General features: G+C 41.2%; 2 protein-coding genes across 4 annotated transcripts in view; one reads left to right on the top strand and one right to left on the bottom strand.

The window, feature by feature from the left end:
- The first annotated feature begins 271 nt into the window (after positions 1-271).
- Positions 272-13,709, top strand: LOC114766413 (meiotic recombination protein REC114-like). Of its 2 annotated transcripts, XM_028957183.1 has the most exons (6): positions 272-894; positions 985-1,074; positions 5,121-5,204; positions 7,819-8,016; positions 12,554-12,628; positions 12,765-13,709. In XM_028957183.1, the coding sequence occupies exons 1-6, from the start codon at positions 799-801 to the stop codon at positions 12,927-12,929; spliced, it is 708 nt and encodes a 235-aa protein (XP_028813016.1). In that variant the 5' UTR covers positions 272-798; the 3' UTR covers positions 12,930-13,709. The 2 variants fall into 2 exon arrangements, with proteins under 2 accessions (XP_028813016.1, XP_028813015.1); XM_028957182.1 differs by having other exon boundaries at positions 272-1,074.
- The window catches only part of LOC114766411 (neuroplastin-like), a 26,578-nt gene continuing 21,193 nt past the window's right edge, over positions 13,076-18,460 (bottom strand). For both annotated transcript variants that reach the window (XM_028957180.1, XM_028957181.1), the window contains 3 exons: positions 18,054-18,075; positions 17,888-17,966; positions 13,076-14,232 (listed from right to left, as the gene is read on the bottom strand). In XM_028957180.1, the coding sequence (XP_028813013.1) occupies positions 17,906-17,966; positions 18,054-18,075 (83 nt within the window). In that variant the 3' untranslated portion in view covers positions 13,076-14,232; positions 17,888-17,905. The remainder of the gene's footprint in view (positions 14,233-17,887; positions 17,967-18,053; positions 18,076-18,460) is intronic.

The raw sequence follows: 18,460 nt of genomic DNA, 5'->3' as shown, positions 1-18,460 counted from the left end.
GATGTCGCTCCTCCTGCCATTAATTGCCATTGTATACGGCTAATTTAACAATTTACAGTCTGAAATATGACTCAGCGAAAAATGAAAAAAAAAGTTGTTTTATTCTGCGATGCCGATCCCAGTGCAACCTGATAAGAGTTTATACATATAATATTATATATATAATTTCTCCCCGAGTCATATTTCAGACTGTAAAGTGTTAAATTAGCCGTATACAATGCCAATTAATGGCAGGAGGAGCGACAGCTAATCAATTTCCGTCGGCATCCACGCGCCTGCAGGGGCTTTGATGCTGACATGTTGCTAGGCAACCCTGAGCCCAAAGTTAATTATCTCCATTGTTTCCCATCGATTTTTGTAACACGTGAACGGCGCATTAATCGAATAATTGGGTATGTAGTCGTTCGAGTGAATAAAAGAAACGTCGACGTCCTTCAAGTGCTTGTCGTGATAATCCCGGGAAAACGAGATTATGACCCGCAAAGTCTCGATTCTATCGGAAAGCGCCACGTTTCTAACCGGCTAGCTCGTGCAAATAATGCAATTCAAACGTGACGGCGATTACAACAGGACGATATTACAACTTATTGCGGTCTTATAACATTAAAAAAAACAGAAAACCTCCAGAATCCAAACCCGAACTTTGTTATGCGTTCGTCTGTCACCTCCAGTTTATAAATATTAATAATAATTAAATGCAGTCGTCATCATCTGTTCGTTAGCTGCTCGTGTTGAACGCGGTGAAGAAGAAGCTCCTCCGGGCACCTTTACTGCGAGGTGACCGCGTGTGGCGGCGCCATGACGGAAGGACACGGCGAACGTGGCGGAAACACGACGCCTGTGTGGAAACTGAGGCGTTACGGGCGTCTGGTACCGAGGAGCCAGTCGTGGAAGGTGTGTGTGTGTGTGTGTGTGTGTGTGTATGTATATGTATATAATCTGCATACACGTGTATTATTGTGCCGCATCTGGAAATGTACGCAGGTGTTCGAGTCCGGGGAAAGTGCAGGCCAGGTTGTGCTGAGCGTCCTGGATTCTGGACATTTTCTCCTGTCTCAGGCCCAGGAGCTGCTGGTGAGATCGGGCTAATCTCGGGCTAATCTCAGGCTAATCTCAGGCTAATCGCCGTCATGGGGCTGGTTGAGTTGAAGGTGGCTAGCAGGATAACAGGAGACTAGTTAGTTGGCTAGTCTCGAAAGTTCGTTGTAAACTCAGTGATTCGTGGGTTTTAAAAGTGAATATTTGTAAATTAATGAAAAAAACTTAAAACAGTAGGGAAGTAATATTTAAAAAATCATGGTTCAGTATGTACCTCAGTCGCTTTTCAGTTTGGTACAGTATGTTTTGGTGGGGGGCTAAAAGATATTCAACATATGCAGCTTTAAACTTATATAAGGATGTATTTACTCAACAAAGTATGGGTCTAAAATAGTATTTTCAGTACTTCCACAGTCCAATAATCAAGATAAATGTTCTCAAGTAAATAACAATTACACAGATATTTAATAAGGTGCACATCGCACAATATTGAAATGTTTGATTAATGTAGTTGAGTGCCACAACTAACCATTTAGTTTTTGATTAACTAATTCTGCCATATTCAGTACATTAGAAGAGGAACATCATATTTAGAATTGGGACACTTTTCCTTCATTTTAAAAATACATTACTTTAAATGATTTCACCGCATTAGTAGTAAAAGAACATATTTAACTTGTGGGAAGTCATGGCAACCTATTTAATGAAGAACTGTAGCTTAATTGTGGTAGAGGATTGCAGTGTTGCCTGTAAACATTAACCTGTGAAATAAAGGCAGCTTTTTAAGGTGTCCTTCTGCAACTCATGATTGTTAATTTGGTTCCGCATTACGTTAACTAAATGTACAGTACCATTATAGCTCTTGAACACACTGAATGGACACTTTCATACAGTAAAATTTAGTATGTTTTTATTAATACTAAATTAGTCCTAAATTTTATCCATGAAAATTTCAAGCTGTTGCTGTCTTATTCATTTAATAAAGGTATTACGTTCCTTAGATTAAATAGCCACTTTCTATCAGGAAAATATTGTAAAATCTTAGGTAATTTAAAATTATTTTGCATCTCAAGGCTCTTATGTGAATGCATCAGGTTCCGGTGCAGGTGGGGACTTTGCACTATAAGCACAATCAGCACTCACGAGTGCTTACCTAAGTTTCCTAACCTTTTGCAATATAACAACATGGGATTTTGTATAGTTTTGTTTTGTCTTGCCTCTCTTGCACCACAATCCCCACTGTTCTGTTTTTTTTTTTTGTTCTCTTTCGTCCTTGTTGTTCCATTCCCTCACCTGCAACCAGCATAGGCATTTCACTGTATTGCACAATCCTTGTGACAATAACTCTTTACTCCTAAGCAAAAAAATCCCATTGGTATGATTTTAAATGCCGTTTCATTGGTCTTTGCATTGAAACAGATGCTGTTAAGGCTATAAATCTCTTGGCCTCTTTATTTATTTAATGCAAACTACGCACATTAAGCATGCTTTGCATTGTCTGCATCATCCATTTACAGAACAGCTGAGCAATGGTAGAGGATCTTGTTGAGGAAGTCACATGGGCATAATGCTTACATTTAAAAAAGTAATTTTCTAACAGAAGATCCCTCTTCAGCCCTTTCTGCTTTGTTAGTTGCAGATGCCAATTATTTAGAATGGGAGGGAAAAAAACTGTGTGGGGGGAAAAAAGTCCAATAAACCATGCTGGGTCAGTTGGACCTGGTTGAAAGTAATGTAGAAATAATTATTTGGTTTTTGATTAATCCTTTAACCCCAAAAAACAGTAAAATTGATTAAATGCATCTGAAGCTGACTGTACAGACTTGACATGTCTTTTCTGTAACTATGCATTTTCGCTCAACCTGTGTATATAATTGTGTCTTGACAGGCTTTTGTCATACTGCTGCACCTCTATTAAGTGCCCTGTCTTGCTTTAAAGTGTTTCATTTTATGTTCAGGGAAATGGTTGATTCATAGGGAATGAAAGCTGAAGAAAAATATAAAGGAGAAAGAGGGGAAAAAGGTTTAATATATATAATAGCATTTTGAATAAACTACAATGTTTTACCAAAAGCATCACATCTGTCTGGTATCCCCTTTTCAGTAATTTGTACAGGGAGCTAGTCCAATGTTCGATGACTTTATGTAATTGTGCTCCTTCTAGAAATTTTTTCTGTGACTCTCCGTTACTAACATGATCAGATGTACACTACCAGTCAAAAGTTTGGACACACCTACTTTTATGGGTCTTTCATTATAAAACTAAACTGAAGACATGTGGCTATGAAATAACACACATGAGGTTATGTAAAAAAAAAAAAAAAGCCAACCATGCAAAAATTTTAACATTTGATTCTCAGCTTTTGCTGTGACTGCAGCATTTCACACTCTTTTCTTCTCTCCACCACCTTAAGTTAAACAATGGAGACGGATTCCAATAGTCCTGAAGGTTTATGTTGAATGCTTTATCATTCACTCATGTTACTCACGTGACAGTGGTGGCCTAGCGGTCGCTCGAGTCCCGAGCCACCAAGGTGCCACTGAGCAAAGCACCGTCCCCTCACACTGCCCCTGTCATGGCTGCCCAATGCTCACCAAGAGTGATTGTTAAAAGCAGAGGACACATTTTGATGTGTCACCATGTGCTGTGCTGTACATCACAATGACAATCACTTCACAAGTTAATGAGCATCTCATGAAACAGCTTTTGATAATGACAATAGTGAACAAAGCAGCCATGAAGGTATAAAGAGGTGAATCTGATTCATCAAACATACTTCACTTTCTCCAGCTAAAACAAATACTAAATATGTCTCTTGAATTGGATTCTTCTAAATGGCTCCATCCACAATTATTTAATACAGACTTTGTGTCTTAGCCTAAGTGATTACTGTATAGTAATATAAGCTGGGAAATATAATGCAGAATAGGTGAACTGTCAATGCTGTGTGTGTGTGTGTGTGTGTGTGTGAGTGTGAGGTGATTTTGCTCCCTGTCCAGGGGTTATTTCTGCTTATCACTTCAGCTTCTCCCAGCCCTGCCTGGATAAGCAGGTTTAGAAAACTGATGGATATATATGTGTGTGTGTGGTGAAAGGAGAAAGCACAAGGAATCGTGCCAAAGAAAGATGAGGTGCATTACCAGTCACAGTGGTCTGGTCGTTTTTGGCCGGAGCTCAGGGTGCTGTGATGAAGAGGGCACAAGCCCACGCCTGATAGGATGGCGCCTGGAAGAACCGAACTCCCGTCAAGAGTGCCTTACACACAGAGTTCACGCGGAGGTCACATGGAGGGGACTCCCTTTTCCCGTGAATTTGGTTCTTTTAAGCGAGGGGAACATTATGGTGCTGAGAGAGGTCGACATTGAGAATATGGCTGGATCTGAGATTCTGCATAAGGAGAGGGGAGATTAGCATAACGTCTTTACTTACACAACAAACCTACGCCTAGGGTGGCAAGACATCAGGACCACTGGGGGAAAATACTCATGCGATGCCTGAAATGTTTTTTTTTTTTTTTTTTTTTTTTGCATTTTAGGAGAATAATCTGATCTTCTCCGGGAATCACTGTGGGGAGGGAAAATAATCTGTTTTTGAATCTTGAAATTTGCTGACGAAATGTAACATTTATGTAACTGAACTGATTCAGAGATTGGTCCCCACTTTCAGCATGAATTCTGCCGTCCCGCGTTCTGTGACTGGACCGAAGCCGTTAGATAAAAACTGAACACATTATGATGACCCTGACACAACACTATTTCCCATAAAACACATTTACCATGAAAATGACGATTTCACAACAAGTTTCTTTTGGCATATTACATGACAGTTCCTCTCTTTGACAGACAAAAAAAAACACCATTATTTTTGCAGTTGCGTATGTGTTTATTGTATACAGACTAATTAATATGAATAAAATATAAATCAGGTGTGAACAGATTTTTCTGATTTTGTCTTTGTTTTGTCTTAGACAGTGGATCCCCCTGCTGGAGGGTCCAATGCACTGCCAAAACTTTTCATTCGTTTACGGTAAACTGATTCAGACAAACCTTGTCAGAGCTAATTGAATGTTGTGTTCACACAGGAAGGGTTTTCCCTCATCAATGCCTCAAACTTCATAAAAGCACAGAGGATATCAGATATTTTGCTGTTCCGGGTCACTCTCAAGGTGAGAAAAAAAATCTTGTTCTGGACCAAATTGTCATAGTCTGTTGTGATGAAAATGACAGGCATGTGTTTTGTTCAGGATTACACATGGATAGCAGATGTAGGTGTATGAAGAAGGTGTGTGAAGGGGAATGCTGAATGGGTTTTTGGGATGGTTGCTGTTTGCATGCAGCATGTTATTGTTATTCCATACCAGTTCTCATGCTAATGTACTTGTCACAGTGACCTCCAAAGAAAGACTCAAAGACAAAGTTTATAGTTTTTTTTTTTAATGAAGCTAATTACATTCCATCCAACTGCACGTTTAGGTGTAAGATCACACAGTATGAATACTAATAAACAAAGTCAATTAAAAGCCACCTTTTGGAAAGCAGGCTTTGATATATGATATGTAAGTCTTGTTCTTGGCACTGGTGTCAAGCGCCATTAAAAAAACTGTAGTTTTATGGTATGAAAATGGTCCGTCCTGTGTGATTTGTTCTGATGAAACAGCCACATTTGTAGTGTATGTACCGAGGGGGTGAGTATTTGGCAGAGGATGTCGGTTTGCTGGGACAACAGTTTAATTGGCAATTAAGTGCCCAGGATGATGAAGATCTGAGTCGTGACAGGAATTCTTAGTGATTGTTGGCACACATATCCCCGTTCGAGAGAGCATCCACCCTCCCCTGCACCCTTCAGACCTCCCCCATGTCCAGCATCTCTGTGGCCTGTTCTCTTATCTGTGACATGCGTGCTACTGTGGTACAATGTGACCTGGTGGAGGAAAATTGCAGTTTATACAGGGAGTGCAGAATTATTAGGCAAATGAGTATTTTGTCCACATCATCCTCTTCATGCATGTTGTTTTACTCCAAGCTGTATAGGCTCGAAAGCCTACTACCAATTAAGCATATTAGGTGAATTGCATCGCTGTAATGAGAAGGGGTGTGGTCTAATGACATCAACACCCTATATCAGGTGTGCATAATTATTAGGCAACTTCCTTTCCTTTGGCAAAATGGGTCAAAAGAAGGACTTGACAGGCTCAGAAAAGTCAAAAATATTGAGATATCTTGCAGAGGGATGCAGCACTCTTAAAATTGCAAAGCTTCTGAAGCGTGATCATCGAACAATCAAGCGTTTCATTCAAAATAGTCAACAGGGTCGCAAGAAGCGTGTGGAAAAACCAAGGCGCAAAATAACTGCCCATGAACTGAGAAAAGTCAAGCGTGCAGCTGCCAAGATGCCACTTGCCACCAGTTTGGCCATATTTCAGAGCTGCAACATCACTGGAGTGCCCAAAAGCACAAGGTGTGCAATACTCAGAGACATGGCCAAGGTAAGAAAGGCTGAACACAAGCTGAAACGTCAAGACTGGGCCAAGAAATATCTCAAGACTGATTTTTCTAAGGTTTTATGGACTGATTAAATGAGAGTGAGTCTTGATGTGCAAGATGGATGGGCCCGTGGCTGGATTGGTAAAGGGCAGAGAGCTCCAGTCCAACTCAGTCGCCAGCAAGGTGGAGGTGGAGTACTGGTTTGGGCTGGTATCATCAAAGATGAGCTTGTGGGGCCTTTTCGGGTTGAGGATGGAGTCAAGCTCAACTCCCAGTCCTACTGCCAGTTTCTGGAAGACACCTTCTTCAAGCAGTGGTACAGGAAGAAGTCTGCATCCTTCAAGAAAAACATGATTTTCATGCAGGACAATGCTCCATCACACGCGTCCAAGTACTCCACAGCGTGGCTGGCAAGAAATGGTATAAAAGAAGAAAAACTAATGACATGGCCTCCTTGTTCACCTGATCTGAACCCCATTGAGAACCTGTGGTCCATCATCAAATGTGAGATTTACAAGGAGGGAAAACAGTACACCTCTCTGAACAGTGTCTGGGAGGCTGTGGTTGCTGCTGCAAGCAAAGTTGATGGTGAACAGACCAAAACACTGACAGAATCCATGGATGGCAGGCTTTTGAGTGTCCTTGCAAAGAAAGGTGGCTATATTGGTCGCTGATTTGTTTTTGTTATGTTTTTGAATGTCAGAAATGTATATTTGTGAATGTGGAGATGTTAAATTGGTTTCACTGGTAAAAATAAATCATTGAAATGGGTATATATTTGTTTTTTGTTAAGTTGCCTAATATATATGCACAGTAATAGTCACCTGCACACACAGATATTCCCCTAAAATAGCTAAAAATAAAAAAAACAAACTAAAAACTACTTCCAAAAACATTCAGCTTTGATATTAATAAGTTTTTTTGGGTTCATTGAGAACATGGTTGTTGTTCAATAATAAAATTATTCCTCAAAAATACAACTTTCCTAATAATTCTGCACTCCCTGTCGATCCGACCCACAAGACACAAGCACAGGTTACCTTGTGTTTTATGTAATCCTGGCGTGAGCATCTGCTGCAAATCAACTTGTCAAAAGCACATAACTGTCTGAGGTAGTTAAATACACACGTATGTATGATTAATCAGACTGCAATGTCATAAAAAGCATAACAAGATTTAAATGGAAGGAAACTTGATGCGAATGTATGCCCATAAACTGTCAGATGCTGACCTGACCTTGGGCCTGTGTGTGTGTGTGTGTGTGTGTGTGTGTGTGTGTGTGTGTGTGTTACACAGGGTGAAAGTCGCCTGTTTAGGGTGCAGTTTGATGGCAGTAGCAGGGCTGAGGCAGTAGAGCAGTGCAGCAGTGCCGTTCTCCGGCTGCAGGAGTATCTGCCTGTGGGTTCTCAGCCGAGCTCAGCAGCACCCATACAACTGTCCACAGCACCAAAGCAGGATGCTCCTCTTGCAGCCAGTCCTCCTCAGCACTTACTGGTACCGTCCTTCACTCCACGCACACAAACTGTTGTTCATATGCATAGGTGTGCATTTATCTGTCTTAACTGAATTAAGCTATGTAACATCTTGACCTCAAGTTCTTGATTTTTCACTGGACATTAAATTATCCATCACCTGTACATAGAGGAGTGGAAAGAAAAAATAAGCAGTTGCAATTATTTAAAGTGATGAAAAGGTCAGGAAAGGGAGGAAAATTGCCAGAGGCCTAATGGATGTTCAGCAGTACTACTGCACATTTTCAGCTCCTGGGTATGAAGACACTCGATTAAGGTTGTTGCCAAAATATCTGGTTAAGTAAAACCATCAATCGGCCCTGTCTTATCAAGGAGTGGAGTCCACTAGACCTCTAAAGGTATGCTATGGTGTGTGGCACCAAGCCAGTCAGTAACAGATCCTGTAGTCTTCTAAGTTGTGAGTTTTTTCAGCACGTCCCACAGACGCTCGATTGGACTGAGATCTAGACTGAAGTCAAGTCAACATCTCAAACTCATTGCAATGTTTTTCAAACCAAGCTTGAACCATTTCTACAGGTGTTCAGGGAACACCATTGCTGTGAAGAGGTGTGCTTGGTCATCAACAATGTTTAGGTTGGTGGTACGTGTCAAAGTAACATGAATGCAGGACCCATGGTTTCCCGGTAGAACATTGATCAAAGCATCACCGTGCATCCACCAATGACACTCATACACCCGGCCATCTATTTTTTATAAAATTTAATTCTTCATATCAGGACAACGTGTTCCATTGCTTCCAGGTTCTGATGTTCATGCACCCATTGTAGGAGCTTTTGGTTGTGGAAACGGGTCAGCATGGGCACCCTGACCAGTATGTGGCTACATAACTCCAAACACAACTAGCTGGATTTTTCACACCATTCTGTCTGAATCTACATTACTTTTTCAGCAATTTAAGTTTCAGTTGAATAAGACAAAAAAATTGCTAATTTGCAAATAGACTGAACTGAATGGACTGTGGCTCGCGGGGCACCCTGTCATATTACAGATCTAGCATGAGGCATAAAAAACATGTACCCAACAGCACTGTGAGTTATTGCTGTCAGCAGGGGACCACATGTCCCAGATATGGATATTAAATTTTGATAATGTTTTGACTTGTTGTTACAATCCCCCTTGGTCTAGGATCAGGGCAGAAATATGAGGGAATAGCAGTGCTGGCAATGGCGTGACTAAAACCAGAGGACACAATTCACTGAAAAAATTACAATATTTCATTAAAAATATTTATTTACAGTATTTAGAAATATTTACAATAGTCAAAACCGTTGTGGTGGGGATCAAGGGCTGTGCTCTAGCAAAGAAATAAGTAAGTACTTCTCACCCTCCAGAACACCTATAGTGACTGTCACCGGAACACCCTAGCTTGTTGCCCCTGAAACATAGATGAGTTGGCCCCAGACTTCTACTCCTATTTTGTATAACAGAGCCAGTCCTACGGGTGGTATGTAGTCGCATGCACATACTACCTTTCCAAAAGGGATATTATAAATAAGAGGTTGGAGGAGGAACCCAAAAGAAAACAAAACCTTCCCCAAAATAGCGCCCTCTAGCAGGCATTTAACTTTAGCAAAAGTTGTATACTTGAAGTTCATTTTATTATTATGCTTGAGTATAGCAAGTATACTGTGCACCATGTATTTGTAGTGTACTAGAAAGTATACTAATTTAATACCACTTCAGACTAAACTTTAAGTATACTCTATAAGGCCATTTAAAATATACAAAAGTATCATTTCAAGTACACTCATCTATATACTACTAGTTTACTAGGTATATACTTGTAGTCCACATTTTAGTTTATTGAAGTGTTCTGAGAGTACACCACAGGTACGCTTAATATAATGCAGTTGAGCATATACTATTTACATTAAACTTCTAAACTGTAATAAGACATGTAAATTTAAACAGGGATAATACCTCAAAGCAAAGGTGTGTAATGAAAAAGATTTTTATTATGCTAAATTAAAAGTAAGCATGACTTACTCTATTCCGTACTTGGATCAAGATATACTAAGTGTTGCAACCTCACCAAACAAAGGCCCAACACTCTAAATCATGTTGAGAAATGAAGGGGGAAAATTCCCCAGGAGCTGCTGCTGGTGTGGTCAGGTCAAAAAAAAAGTAAAGTAAATTGTAATTATAAGCTTTGGTATTAAAGTATAAGTGGATGAATGTACTACTCTCTAAGGAAATTGCTTAATGTAATGTACATATTATGCTTAGTCTTAGACTTTTCTTTATATTTATTAGTAGTCAAGTATACTTCACTATATTATTATTATTAAATAGAAAGAAATCTTATTAAATCAATAATAGCCTGCCATGCCAAGGAAATTACTTAATTCCTAAACAGGATAGGCCGAAATGCATGCAATTTTGGCATCAAACTTTATCCTACCTGCTTGCCTGGTGTGGCGACTACTCATACTTAGCTAAATCAGGGGTTACTTAGCTACGTTAGGGGTTCATCACCTGCTCCAGCACCTCATTCAATGTGATCAAGATGGTTGAGAGACATTACATTTACATTTAAGGCATTTGGCAGATGCCCTTATCCAGAGCGACTTACAACGTGCTTTCAAGTTACCATCGATCAAGTGGTCAGTTCTGGTTCATTAGGACCCCAACGATGAATACAATCTTTTTATTCACTCTGTTGTAGTTTCTATACATAAGTAAGACAATAAGAAAGTTACAAGTTAATCTAAATATTCTCTAAAGAGGAAGGTCTTGAGCTGCCGTTTGAAAATACTCAGTGACTGAGCTGTTCTGACCTCGAGGGGAAGTTCATTCCATCACCGAGGGGCCAAGAAGAGTCTAGATGAATGTCTTCCTTTTACCTTTAGTGATGGGGGGACCAGGAGAGCAGTACTGGAGGCTCGGAGTATACGAGGTGCAGTGCGAGGTGTAATAAGGGCTGTGAGGTAGGATGGTGCTACTCCTTGTTTGGCTTTGTAGGCCAGCATCAGTATTTTGAACCTGATGCGTTCAGCTACTGGGAGCCAGTGGAGGGAACGTAGCAGAGGGGCGGTGTGGGAGAATTTGGGGAGGTTCTTCAATACCACATTATTCAACAGGTTGACACAACCTTGAAATGTTGCAGGTGCATTTCGTGGACAAATCAGGAGTCAAGGCTGTGTCAAGGAAGGAGTCAATAGTTCCCTTCCCGCTCTTGTGCAATGACACGACACGTATGCTGTTTCAGTGGGGTCGGGGACAAACCTGGATATTATGCAGTAGAACAAGTCTGTGAAGGCACACCTGGGCACAGTTTTACTTGAGTTTCAGATAAATGCCTGAATTACAGAATTATACAGCTTTGCAGTGACATTAAATATTTTGGGACCTACCGTTTATTATACGGATGTTTATGGATTGGGACCTACCAAGCCATAAACATCCTGAGGAGATGAATTACATAATTAGTGTCACTGAACCTGGAATAAGGCCTTGAAAACAGAAACAAGCGAATGTATTAAAACAAGACTGGAGTCACCTGGTTGAAACTGTGTTGAAACTTCCTTTTCCATCAAACAGTTTGAGAAGAGGACCAGGACTCTCTTGCCAAGGAGCAAGCCTGACAAAACGTCCTCTGAAGTAGACATCATGTCTATGCTCATCGAGTCTTTAGTGGACCCTGAACAGAATCCTGCATGGCTAAATCCCAGCATTTCTTCTACTGCTGCAAGCAAAACTAACGTGTGCATTCAGTACCTCCGTAACATTAACTTGAGTGTCTGATGGAATTGTTCCAAAGCCCCTTGAGAAATCTGATGTTTAGTTAGCAAAATAGAAGCAAAATGTTTTAATAAAACTTTTTAGCTGGTCCTTGCCATCTCCTAGTTTAGAGTGTTCATAAACGTAAAACTCTGCCCTGCTCCGACGCAGGATTTCTTCTGGTAGGACATGGGCAATGTCAGTCACTGTCAGCCATTATGCTTCTCAATAGGGTGTTGAAACATCCCAGGTTTAAATATCTAAGTTTCTGTTGTAATTAAAATATTAGATGTGGTCCTTTATCACAGCTACATACAAGGACTCTTTATCACCTCATAAATGTTTTACTAATGCAAAGAATCTTCAAGAAAGCTAGCAATTTCACTCGTATTCAAATAAAATATATTTACACTAATTAATTATGAGTAAATATGAACAACTTAATCCTTTCTTTTAACAGTATGTACATTCAGATGCACCTCAAAGTCTGATGGTTTTAGATGCATCGCTCCAGCTGCTGGCATTTCTTTATTACCCCACTGAGTGGTGCTGTTGTCACACAAGGATTTTTGTAAATGGGCTTTTCCTCAAGTGAATCATTAGGTTGTTTGTATGCTGTCTTACCGAACAGTAGATAAATGCATGCAGCATTTGGGTGTTTGTCGTGGTAATTCTGTCACAGGTCTGACTGGCAATTCCACATTATCAGATCACAGCATGGCTGCAGGATAAGCTGCCGTTTTGATGTTATCTCAACCTCTCCTATTCTGTGATTGAAGCCAGTCCCAGGGGCATCAGCAAGACCAGATCCTGAGCTTGCCCAAGGCACCCTGTCCCTCAGGTGCCTTGCTCAGGTATGCTCTATTTAGATGGAAAGATTATCTTCCCTCGAAGTAGGGCAAAAGCATTGCTTTTTCTCCTCGCTATACTTACTATACATATAAGCACATCTATTATTAATAATATATATATATATATTTTTACATCTAGCACTTCCTGGGTGAAGGGGATCTCTCACTGCCTATGGCATACCATCACCTTGCCCTACCTCATGGAGACCTGGAGCCATTTCTGCGTCTCTGTCTCTTCGACCCAAGTTTCCCTGCCTTTGTGGAAGAGGTTGAGGGGGAGCTGAAGAAGCTGGCAAATGAATGAGCAAGTTCAGAAACAGTTCCATCAGCCTCGCTGCAGTGGGACCTCTCTTCAAGTACAGGAAAGAGGTTCAGTGTGTTTTTGATTGGTTACACATGCTGCATCTGTTTATTCTGTCCATTTACTGAAAGACATCAAGGAGCCAGAGAGAGAGAAAGAAAAAAAAAGTTTATTCTTAAAAAGGTTGGTCTCACATTGTATCCAGTGGCTTGATACTGTTAGCACCGCCCACCACAACCCAAATGTAGGTCCATTGGCAGCCTGTCACACATGTACACTGTATTCAGAAGAGATGAGCCATGCATCTACCGCAGTGCAAGAAGCTATACCAGCCATTGAGTCCGTCTACATAAGAAAAATTTCACAAAAGAAAAATAAATAAATAAACAAACAAACAAACACCCAAACATCCTTCCATCCATCAAATTGTCAATATTTCTATATGAATACATATTGCATAGGATTACAGCCATGCTGGACACTGTAACTATAAATAAAATTCATGGATTACGTTGAGAAATATAAAATTAGTTGTTTTTTCTTTACAGATATGCTAGTGTAATATTTGAACACTTACAGCGCAACATATACACAACACCTACTCAAGAAAAAAAATGTAACATTTAAATGTACTGTATCATTTCATCTATTACATACAAGATATTTATTCACAATTAAATACTGTTCTGCTCTGCCTGCTTTGGGAGTTGCATTCCAACTCATTTAAATTAACTCTGTTTTACACTCATTCGGATCATTTCATATCTTTCAGTGATAAACTGCACACACAACTTGTAATATATTATTCTTCCATTTACATTATTTCTTTTTACAAAAGCAACATATTTTGCTTGAAACAAAATAAATTTCAGTTGCAATGTGACATGGAAAAATAAATAAAGGAATGTTGCAAAAAACTAAAAAAGACAACTCTTGATATCTCCTGGTATTGCATGCATTTCAGACAATATGTTGTTCTGCAAAAACAAAAATGATAACCTCAGTTCGAGGACATGATAAACATAGCCATGAGCAACATTAACAGAATGCACAAAAAAAGAGAAACGTCTTCAGACATCTTCAGATAGAGCTGAGTCACCTCTGTCCACGCATTTTCACATAAGACTGAATAAGGCATGCTTAAGACAGTCATTTATTTGTCTCTGCCAGTGTTGTGCTGTTTTCACTTTTATTTGTATTATTTAGTTGTTCTAGTTCTCCAAACAAAAGATCTGCTTCGTTTAAAAAAATCCTCCAGGAGCTTCTTCCACATACCTTCCCAAGACCATGATATGCAGTTAGACATCTGCGAATGAAGGGCAGACAGTGTTAGAGATCTGCATATGTGTTTTTTATGAATAAATATTAGATCAAGAGGACTCACGCATCATATGTGGCTGGGTCACCAGTACAACAAGTTGTATATGTACAGTACAGGCCAAACGTTTGGACACACCTTCTTATTCAATGTGTTTTCTTTATTTTCATGACCATTTACATTGGTAGATTCTCACTGAAGGCATCAAAACAATGAATGAACACATGTGGAGTTATGTACTTAACAAAAAAAGGTGAAATAACTGAAAATATGCTTTATATTCTAGTTTCTTTCTTTTTTAAAATATTCTAGTTTCCTGTACTGTATATTGTGTTCATTTAAAAAAAAGGACAGAATAAGAAAAAGCTACTCAGTAGTCAGGCTAGTCAAACTATAACTAACCACCCAGCAGAACTTCCCTGTTCCTTTGACTTCAGTAAAACAGAAGAAGTTACTTTACTACAGGTGTGTCACTGGTCTCACGATTCGATTATCAATGCCTTGATTACTTAACATGATGTTTTCAAATACAAGATTTAAGGTCTCGTTCACCCATGTGGGTGGAGACTTCGGATTGCTCCTGAAAAGACCAGGGACTGCTACTGCAGTCTGCTGATCACCGAGATGTAGCTGAATCCACTCATTCCAAAACATTGAGCTATTGAGCTAACAGGCTACATGGTTCAAACAAGAAAAGAGAAAGGGGGAGTATGTGAGTAACACCTGGTCAACGAACTCCAGCGTTGTCTCCAGACGCTGCTCTCCGGACATGGAGTTTATGTCGGTTAAATGCTGCTAACTGCTGTATACAGATCACCAGATGCTAATGCTAACACCAACAAGTATCCTGGGAGTGATCACAACACATAAAATGCGTGGAGAAAAAAACACTGGACAAGCGGTGCACAAATGTCAGGCAGGCCTATAGGGCTAAAGCCCTAGCACACCTTGGTCAGTCTGATCTCACATCCTTGCATCTGATCCCTACATACACCCCCTTCACTGTCACTACATGGCCCAAAGACGTCTCCCAGCAGCTTCCAGAGATCCGACTACCACCAGGATCTGGAGAACCACACTACAGCGGTCCTGGATTACATCAGGTTCTGCACAGACAATGTCACCAGGGACAGACTCATTAGGACCCAACAGGAAGGGACCCAACCCTCACGGTCCCGCCAGAGCCAATCTGAAGAGAGGCATCCAAGATGCCAAGACAGCATACAGCAGGAGGACGGAGGAGAAACAACACCAGGCAGATGTGGCAGGGTGTCCAGCACATCACCAGCTACAAATCCATCGGGGGTAACGCTTCTCTGGAAGAGGAGCTGAACATCTTTGCCCACTTTGAGGCGACACTGACAACAGCTCCACTACAGCTGGACTATAACATGGAGGAGGTAATGTGGGAGCTGAAGAAGGTGAATCTGAAGAAGACTGCAGGACCTGATGGTGTGGCTGGACAAGCGCTGAAAGACAGGCCAGATTAACTGGCTGGAAATTTCACCAATATTTTCCAACCAGGCCATTGTCCCATCCTGCCTAAAGTCCTCCACCATTGTTCCACTGCCAAAACAATCCACCACGAACAGTCTGAATGACCCAGTCTACCACCTCACTCACGCCTGTCATCATGAAGGGCTTTGAGAAACTGGTGCGGAGTCGTATCACCGCCTGCTTGCCAGCAGACCTGGACTCATTTCAGTTTGCCTACAAAGCAAAGAGATCAACTGAGGATCAACTGAGATCAACTGTTTCCACAGCCCTCATTGCTGCACTGACCCACTTGGAACAGCAGAGGAGCTACCACAACAACTGGTGTCCAAACTGGCAGATCTGGGACCCCCATCACTAACCTGCAGCTGGACACTGGACTTTCTGTCAGGTCTCTCCCAGAGGGTCAGGCTGGGTCCCCACACCTCCACATCTCTCAGCCTCAGCACCAGGACACCACGGGGGTGCGTGCACAGGGGTGCTTACCCTCTACACATATGACGGTGTCCCCTCACACCCACACTCACATCATCAAATTTGAGTATGACAAGCCAGTGGTTGGACTAGTATACACGGAAGACATTGAACGGCCGTCAGAGTGATGCTGAGTCAACAACCTGATCCTAAACACCACAAAAAAGGAGCTTGATGATGAATACAGGAAAAATAAAAGTGACATCCAGCCACTCATCATTGATGGAGCTTCTGTGGAGAGGGTCTCAGTGTTCAGGTTCCTGGGCATTGAGCTGGAGGATGACCCGACCTGGAGCTCCAACACCAAGGAGCTGCTTAATCAGGTGCATTCCTAGCACAACAGCCAGGGTTCTTACACGCACTAGAAGGTATGATCAGATAACGCCTGTATTGTCCTCTTTGCATTGGTCCGTATTGACTTCAAGATTCTGCTTATCACAAATAAACCCTTGTATGGTCCTGTGCAGGTTTATTGTAGTAACCTACTAGTCTCTCATAGCCCACCTTGGTCCCTAGCTTCTCTGGGAGAAGGCTCATTGGCTGTCCCCTGTGAATGCACAGTCACTGCTGGAAATAGAGCATTTGCTTATAGATCTTCAGAGGAATTTACGTGATTCAGACACAGTATCAGTATTTAAATCCAGGCTAAAAACCTACTTACACAGTCTAGCCTTTAACAACAGTCCCCTCATCATTAGTAACGCTGCAGTAGTTAGTTCTCTGTTCAGTTAATCTCAATTGTTGCTAACTCATCACTAACTCACTCACTGACTCAGCAGTTTCCTGGTTCGGAGTGATCATGTGACATGGCCGACCTCCATGCTGACCCACACAGATAGTGACCTGCTGGGGCTCTAACACACTAATTCATTATACACACGTGGACTGCAATACACATGTGGAACATTCAAATGCCATCATGATTTGCATTTCATCCCGTGAAGACCAGAGAAGGATGGGTTCCCCTTGCTGAGTCCAGGCTCCTCTCAAGGTTTTCTTCCTGTTAGAGGGACTTTTGCCACTGTTGCCTCTGGCTCGCCCACCTGGTGCTTTCAGCACTGTTCTACTTGTTAGGGACTTTGTGACAATGTAAAAAGCGCCATATAAATAAAGATAAATAGATTGATTAGATCGACAAGGTCATCAGGTCAGCGGAAAAAAACAATTGGCTGCCCCCTCCCCATCCTGGCATAAATTTACACCTCACAATGCCGCAAAAAAGCATTAGACATTTCACAGGACACATTACACCTCAGCCATTGGCACTTCCAGCTTCTGCCATCAGGCAATGAAAACCAGGACAAACCACCTTAATGACAGTTAAGATTAATCTTACCTCTCTCTTATCTTATCTAAACAGCAGAAAAACGCCTGGTTCAGGTGAGCGCAGACTGAATGCCAACAGTTTTTCTGCTCATTGTAGCAAATCTAAATCCACTTTTAGAGCGAACACGGTCAAAGTTCGACACATTTCAACTTTAACCGCTGTGCGCACACAAGGCCAACACGAAGCGGCACTGTGCTCAGATCAGACAGCCACAGTCACCACCGGCACTACTTTTTAATGAGAGCGTTTATGCCACCGCAAGAAAATCAGCAATTTTTTGAAGCAATAGTCCCTACTGAGTATTTATCAGTAGGGGTGGTGTGCAGTTTGAACAGGTCTCATTCTCACCTTCCTGGCTATGGCTGCTCAGTTGGTGTTTCTCTGTCGCAGGTTCTTGTCTTTGTGGTTGTTTGTAGAATTTGTTTTCCTGGGGCAAAAAAAATATCACAATTATCCACAACCACAGACAATGACTACTGGCTAAAACCGAACATAAAAAGCTAATGGTACTTACATTGGTCCTGCTGGTTCATCATCTTCACCATAACCAAAGGAAAGAAAGGAAGAAGGAATTTTAGAACAATATTGGACAACAACATGTTGTGCTGTTATACACACATAGTCTGTTGCATTATTGCTGTAATTGTCATGTAAGAAATATAGTGTGTGAAAGTGATTGTCATTGTGATGTACAGCACAGCACATGGTGACACAACGAATTGTGTCCTCTGCTTTTCACCATCACCCTTAGTGAGCAGTGGGCAGCCATGACAGGCGCCCGGGGAGCAGTGTGTGGGGACGGTGCTTTGCTGTAGTCATGTAGTCCTGTACTCATTTGCTGCCGTTTGCAATTAGGAAATGTAGTTGCCGTGCAGAAAGCCAACAATGTTTTTATGCATTTTGGTTCAGGAGTCAACAGTT

This window comes from Denticeps clupeoides, chromosome 16 (genome assembly GCF_900700375.1).
Source record: "Denticeps clupeoides chromosome 16, fDenClu1.1, whole genome shotgun sequence".
Taxonomy (NCBI): domain Eukaryota; kingdom Metazoa; phylum Chordata; class Actinopteri; order Clupeiformes; family Denticipitidae; genus Denticeps; species Denticeps clupeoides.
This window is presented reverse-complemented; position numbering and strand designations above follow the sequence as displayed.